This window comes from Argentina silus, assembly GCF_951799395.1.
Source record: "Argentina silus genome assembly, chromosome: X".
Classification (NCBI taxonomy): Eukaryota; Metazoa; Chordata; class Actinopteri; order Argentiniformes; family Argentinidae; genus Argentina; species Argentina silus.
The window spans coordinates 48,802,381-48,809,880 of NC_139653.1; the positions used below are offsets into that span (position 1 = coordinate 48,802,381).

General features: G+C 48.5%; 1 protein-coding gene across 1 annotated transcript in view; it reads left to right on the forward strand.

Annotated features, from left to right (window-relative positions):
- bcas3 (BCAS3 microtubule associated cell migration factor) overlaps positions 1 to 7,500 on the forward strand; it is a 198,451-nt gene that overhangs the window by 93,789 nt on the left and 97,162 nt on the right. The window contains exons 14-16 of the mRNA XM_083696184.1: positions 2,337 to 2,461; positions 3,019 to 3,184; positions 6,474 to 6,574. Of these exons, the coding sequence (XP_083552310.1) occupies positions 2,337 to 2,461; positions 3,019 to 3,184; positions 6,474 to 6,574 (392 nt within the window). The remainder of the gene's footprint in view (positions 1 to 2,336; positions 2,462 to 3,018; positions 3,185 to 6,473; positions 6,575 to 7,500) is intronic.

The window sequence follows — 7,500 nt, forward strand, 5'->3', positions numbered from 1 at the left end:
AGGCACACAGGCTTTACTGGAGATATATGGGGATTCAGCCTCCCCCTCCCTCCGACACTGACACGCACACGCCACTAACACTGTCTAGGGGGGGTCTTCGACCTTGTCATTCCCCTCCTCTTCTCTGTCTCCCCGCTCCCGTCCCTCACGTGGTGTCGGCTAAACAAAGACATCAACATCTCTCCGTGTCCAGGGAGTAATTCATGGCCTGCTGACAGTCTGAAGGGAAGGGGAGAGAGTGAGAGTTCAGCTCGGTAACAGGTCATTCAACACCTATTAGCGTGTCAGGCCAGGGGCTGCTAGGCAGGGAGAGTTCAACTACTGGACAATCTGAGAGAGAGAGAGGGAGAGAGAGAGGGAGGGGGAGGGAGAGGGAGAGGGAGGGGGAGGGAGAGGGAGGGGGAGAGGGAGGGAGAGAGAGAGGGAGAGGGAGGGAGAGAGAAAGAGCGAGAGAGAGAGAGAGAGAGAGACTGGACAATCCCTGGCTGCTTGGCGGAGAACAAGTGGTAACACTGTTGTGGGAAGTGATGGAAATGGCTTACAGGCTAAAGTGTACTTAATTGGACTTGTGTTGCTTTTAAGATCACAGTGGTGTTTTTAAGCTTAGTCATACACTATGCCCTGTTTGCATAAGCCTCCTTTTCAAAGGTCTTTTCATGTATGCTTGCATGAGTGACTGATTGTTTGATTGTTTGTGTGTATGTTCAATGCGATTTTCCTGGGTAAACCTTCCCTCTGGGTGTGTGCATGAGTGTGTGTGTGTGTGTGTGTGTGTGTGTGTGTGTGTGTGTGTGTGTGTGTGTGTGTGTGTGTGTGTGTGTGTGTGTGTGTGTGTGTGTGTGTGTATATGTGCACATCACTGTGTGCGTATACGTGTGCGCGTGCGTGACTGCGTGTGTGTGCGTGCGTGCGTGCCTGCGTGTGTGTGTGTGTGTGTGTGTGTGTGTGAGCAAGTCCGTATGTGTGACAGCCTCAGCCGCTCATTCCTGGCTGAGCTGTCTGTGCTGGTCTTTACCATTCAGGTTGGTTATGAGGCTGGACAAAAACACACACTCGGCTGCTACTGTTGTCTGATCACAACCATGTGGGCGCCCTATCACAGCAGAGAAACCACTTCTGGGTTCGCTTCCATTCAAACGGTCCTGACATGCTGAATAATCTAATAACTCCCAATAAATTCTCTCCAACGGCTAACTCAAAGTGAGACCAGGACCAGGGGGTGGTGGGGGGTGGTGGGTGGGGGGGGGAGAGGGAGAACAGCTGGGAGGTTTAACATTTGAAGGCACATGTTTCAAGCAAGTGATAACCATTATGTATGGCATCGCGCTACTCACTGAAGCTTCTCCCTCTGTGGGTGTGTGTGTGTGGGGGGGGGGGGGGGAGAGAGAGAGAGGAGTGTATGTTGAATGCGGATTTTCCTGGGTAAACCTTCCCTCTGGGTGCGTGTGTGCGTGCGGGGGGGTGTGCGTGTGTGCGTGCGGGGGGGTGTGCGTGTGTGTGTGCGGGGGGGTGTGCATGTGTGCGTGCGGGGGTGTGTGCGTGTGTGTGTGCGGGGGGGTGTGCATGTGTGCGTGCGGGGGGGTGTGCGTGTGTGTGTGTGTGTGCGCGTGCGCGTCCATCTGTGGACACAGTACAGTACATACTATGTCCAGCCTGTCGTGGTTGGAGCTTAGAGAAAAGGAAGGATGTAATCAACTAGCAGCACATGCAAGACAGGCTCTGAAACGCCATCTCTTTCATATCGCTGGAAAATAACACTGAGAGGGGGAGGACATACACTGTGCATACTTTATTATGCCTAATCAAGTGGTCAAAGATTAAAGTTAGGAGAAGGAAGCTTCCTGGTTTTGATTATTTGCTGAATAGTGTGTACATAAATCATTTGCCTCAGCACAGGAACAGTGAAATCTGAGTCACTCAAACCAAGCTTGTTTTCTTCTCCTGTTCTGCTCCCAAAGGTGTGCATTTCAATTAAAGCCATTTTGCCTCTCTCTCTTTAGTTTTTTATTTATTTATTTTTGCATGAAATGTAATTACGTTAAAGCTTGCTTTTTTCTTTTATTCGCAGATGTTGCAGTGTTTGACTTGTGTTCTGAAAAACTTCTAAAAATCAAAACGTCTCAAAATGTGAAACGTTTATCGTGTGTCCGTCACGGATAACATCTCAAGTGTCACCACAGCTTTCTGTCATTGAACACAACTCACCCTCCAGCCTCCGCCCTCTCCAGGGGCCGCATCCTGTGTCTCTGTCCCACTCAAAGGTCACCTTGGCTGGGCTTGTGTACTAACTCCATCCCCCCCCCTCTTCTTCTTCTCCTCTCTCTTCCTTCCTAAAGCAAAGCCAAGCCGCCCCCTCAGATCTCCCCCAGCAAGTCCAGCGGAGGAGAGTTCTGTGTGGCTGCCGTGTTTGCCTCCTCACGCTCCTGGTTCATCACCAACCCCAACATGAAGAGGGAGAAAGGTGACCAGGGAGGGCGGGATGGAGGGAGAGGGGAGGAGGGAGATGGGGGGAGGGGGGGAGGGAGAGGGAGGGAGGGAGAGGGGGGAGAGAGAGAGGAAGGTCGTTGCTGCTCAGGGGGTGTTTACCCCTCTTAACCCCCCGTGTAGACACAAGATAAAGGTCAAAGGTCACAGCAGAATAGACCCACTCTGAAAGTCTGTCAGCGTAGACAAAACACCCAACCTAAGTCATAACGACGTGGTAAACGGGGGGGGCCATGACCCCAGCGCGTGTTTAACTGTCGTTAAGGGCAGCATTCACCCGCAGGTCCACTAATGCTAATGACGTTGTTTATGAATTGTCTACCTTTATAAACCACTGTAAAAATTATTATTATTATTATTATTATATTTTATTATTATTATTATTATTATTATTATTATTATTATTATTATTATTATTATTATTATTATTACTTTTTATCACCTAATTCAGTGTAGGTGTTCCAAAGGGCTTTTCCAGTGAGGTGGACGGATGCTTAACGTTTGACCTTTTGACCTCCCCCCTGCCTCCCTCAGACCAGTCCAGGCAGTCGGTGGTGGACTCTCTCTACATCCTCAGCTGTTACGCCACCCTGGTGGAGCACGTCCTGGAGCCGCGGCCAATCAGCACGGTCCAGAAGATCAGCGACGACACGCCTCTGGAGCTTAACACCTGCCCGCGGGCCTGCTGGATCCTGGCCAGGTACTGACCCGGCGCCAGACCGCACCCTTTCAACCTGTGTGACCTCGTAAAATGTAGATGGTATTTGGTCAAATGTAGATGGTATTTGGTCAAATGTAGATGGTATCGTTTTTCACAGTTCTCGCTGAAGGGGAGAGTCAGTAATTTTGGAGTCAGATCGTTGCGGGAACATAATGAAATCCCCATATTTCAAATGCTGACAACCTAATATATGCCGTTTAGGTGACGCTTTTATCAAAGTGACTTACATTGCAGTGAGTTCATACATTTCAGTATATATGGTCTCAGCGGGAATCAAACCCACAACCTAAGCGTTGTTAGCGCCATGCTCTACCAACTGAGCCACAGAGGACCGTGACCTGAACGCTAAATACCGTATTAAGTACATTTTACTGGGTCACACTTCAAATTAAGTTGTCCTTGTACCTTGGTTATAACGTTGAGCATTACTCTAGTAACAACATTGTATTAACATACAATCAGCAATCAAGTGAATCAAGCAACCCACGTATGTATGGGAGTATGTGGGAATAAAGAACTATGAACTTTCAACTTTGAACTCTGTCCTGTAGTTGCAGCGTAAATGTACAATACGAGTACAACATTACAACACAACTATAGAGCCGAAGTATTATAAAGTGTAGCGCATGTATGAATGTACTCCACAACACAGCAACGTGTCGGCTTTTATATGTTTCATCCTCCTCGGTTCTATAGTGTGTAGTAGACCTGTGTGAGTCATCCATGGTGTGTAGTAGACCTGTGTGAGTCATCCATAGTGTGTAGACCTGTGTGTGTCATCCATAGTGTGTGTAGACCTGTGTGAGTCATCCATAGTGTGTAGTAGACCTGTGTGAGTCATCCATGGTGTGTAGTAGACCTGTGTGAGTCATCCATAGTGTGTAGACCTGTGTGAGTCATCCATGGTGTGTAGTAGACCTGTGTGAGTCATCCATAGTGTGTAGACCTGTGTGAGTCATCCATGGTGTGTAGTAGACCTGTGTGAGTCATCCATAGTGTGTAGACCTGTGTGAGTCATCCATGGTGTGTAGTAGACCTGTGTGAGTCATCCATAGTGTGTAGACCTATGTGTGTCATCCATGGTGTGTAGACCTGTGTGAGTCATCCATAGTGTGTAGTAGACCTGTGTGAGTCATCCATAGTGTGTAGACCTATGTGTGTCATCCATGGTGTGTAGACCTGTGTGAGTCATCCATGGTGTGTAGTAGACCTGTGTGAGTCATCCATAGTGTGTAGACCTATGTGTGTCATCCATGGTGTGTAGACCTGTGTGAGTCATCCATGGTGTGTAGTAGACCTGTGTGAGTCATCCATAGTGTGTAGACCTATGTGTGTCATCCATGGTGTGTAGACCTGTGTGAGTCATCCATGGTGTGTAGTAGACCTGTGTGAGTCATCCATAGTGTGTAGTAGACCTGTGTGTGTCATCCACAGTGTGTAGACCTGTGTGTGTCATCCATAGTGTGTGTAGACCTGTGTGTGTCATCCATAGTGTGTGTAGACCTGTGTGAGTTATCCATGGTGTGTAGTAGACCTGTGTGAGTCATCCATAGTGTGTAGACCTATGTGTGTCATCCATGGTGTGTAGACCTGTGTGAGTCATCCATAGTGTGTAGACCTATGTGTGTCATCCATGGTGTGTAGACCTGTGTGAGTCATCCATGGTGTGTAGTAGACCTGTGTGAGTCATCCATAGTGTGTAGACCTATGTGTGTCATCCATGGTGTGTAGACCTGTGTGAGTCATCCATGGTGTGTAGTAGACCTGTGTGAGTCATCCATAGTGTGTAGTAGACCTGTGTGTGTCATCCATAGTGTGTAGACCTGTGTGTGTTATCCATAGTGTGTGTAGACCTGTGTGTGTCATCCACAGTGTGTAGACCTGTGTGTGTCATCCATAGTGTGTGTAGACCTGTGTGTGTCATCCATAGTGTGTGTAGACCTGTGTGTGTCATCCACAGTGTGTAGACCTGTGTGTGTCATCCATAGTGTGTGTAGACCTGTGTGAGTTATCCATGGTGTGTAGTAGACCTGTGTGTGTCATCCATAGTGTGTGTAGACCTGTGTGTGTCATCCACAGTGTGTAGACCTGTGTGTGTCATCCATAGTGTGTGTAGACCTGTGTGAGTTATCCATGGTGTGTAGTAGACCTGTGTGTGTTATCCATAGTGTGTAGACCTGTGTGTGTCATCCATAGTGTGTGTAGACCTGTGTGTGTCATCCACAGTGTGTAGACCTGTGTGTGTCATCCATAGTGTGTGTAGACCTATGTGTGTCATCCATAGTGTGTGTACACCTGTGTGTGTCATCCACAGTGTGTAGACCTGTGTGTGTTATCCATAGTGTGTAGACCAGTGTGTGTCATCCATAGTGTGTAGACCTGTGTGTGTCATCCATAGTGTGTGTAGACCTGTGTGTGTTATCCATAGTGTGTGTAGACCTTTGTGTGTTATCCATAGTGTGTAGACCTGTGTGTGTCATCCATAGTGTATAGACCTGTGGGTGTTATCCATGGTGTGTAGTAGACCTGTGTGTGTCATCCATAGTGTGTAGACCTGTGTGTGTCATCCATAGTGTGTATAGACCTGTGTGTGTCATCCATAGTGTGTGTAGACCTGTGTGTCATCCATAGTGTGTGTAGACCTGTGTGTGTTATCCATAGTGTGTGTAGACCTGTGTGTGTTATCCATAGTGTGTAGACCTGTGTGTGTCATCCATAGTGTGTGTAGACCTGTGTGAGTCATCCATGGTGTGTAGTAGACCTGTGTGTGTTATCCATAGTGTGTAGACCTGTGTGTGTCATCCATAGTGTGTAGACCTGTGTGTGTTATCCATGGTGTGTAGTAGACCTGTGTGTGTCATCCATAGTGTGTAGACCTGTGTGTGTCATCCATAGTGTGTGTAGACCTGTGTGTGTCATCCATAGTGTGTGTAGACCTGTGTGTGTCATCCATGGTGTGTAGTAGACCTGTGTGTGTCATCCTGGACGAAATTCCATGAATGTCAAATGAGAAGCTGGGACAAGGCCAAGCGATGCCGCAGCACGGTTTCCATGATCTGGCGCTATGTAGGACAGGACGCATGTGACTTTGAACAACATGTACATACCGCATACAATATGCACTATACACACACTCTTACACGTGTGAGCTGCCAGGCTCCAGGGAATGCAGTCCATTTGAGCCCGGCAGGGGTATGTTCCATACATCTGGCCCGTCTGATTGGCTCTTCCCTTAGTTGATGCGTGTGTGTGTGTGTGTTTGTTGCAGGACGCCGCAGTGGAACGAGCTCCAGCCACCCTTCAACTCCAACCATCCCCTGGTGCTGGCCTCTGACCTGGTGCAGTACTACCAGTACCTCCTGGCCGGCTGTAAGTGCTAGAGATTCCTGTGTGTGTGTGTGTGTGTGTGTGTGTGTGTGCATGCGTAATTGAGTGAGTCCGGTTTGTGTGTGTGTGTGTGTGTGTATGTGTGTGTGTGTGTGTGTGTGTGCATGCGTAATTGAGTGAGTCCGGTTTGTGTGTGTGTGTGTGTGTGTGTGTGTTCATGTGCGTGTACCCTGTTGTGTATATTATGTATCGTTAGGGCCTCGGGCGCCCGAACATGATTCATGCTGTTTATTCTCGGGGGCAGACTGTCTTCGTCTTATTGGTGCCACATGCTGAGAGGGACGCACTCAGAGAGAGTGTGTGTGTGTGTGTGTGTGTGTGTGTGTGTGTGTGTGTGTGTATCAGTGTGTGTGTGTGTGTGTGTGTGTGTGTGAGGGAGTGACCGACCCATTCAGTGATCCACCATTACTTTCCTCTGCCTCTTAGAGATTCTCTCAGGAGATAAGCCTCGTCGGCCATTTGAAGTAGCGGGCCTCAGTCAGAACCCTTATCAGACAAAACTATCGGCTTTTTCCGCCTCTCCGCGCCGCCTCTTGAATCGAGCCTTTTGTTTGGCCGCCGTTCGTCGCCTGGCCTCCTTCTGAACATGTATGCTTCGCGAAAATAAACCGCACATTCAAGCCAATTAGCGAGGTTTTCTAACTCCCTCTAATTCAATAACAAGTACAAAGAGCAGAAAGCACTTTAGGTCGACGTCTGAATAGGTTCAGAGGAGGCCAGTCCGCAGGCAGGGTACACATCGCACACGGATGGTCACACAACGTAATTCATTCTCCGAGAATAAGTGGGCATTGTTGCATTAGCTGCATAATCATAAATATAAATCAGTAATTAGCTACCATGGGCGCGCTTCAGGGGCGAATCCTTCCTCGCGTTTCTGCTCCACCCCACTCGGATTCCCCCCCCGA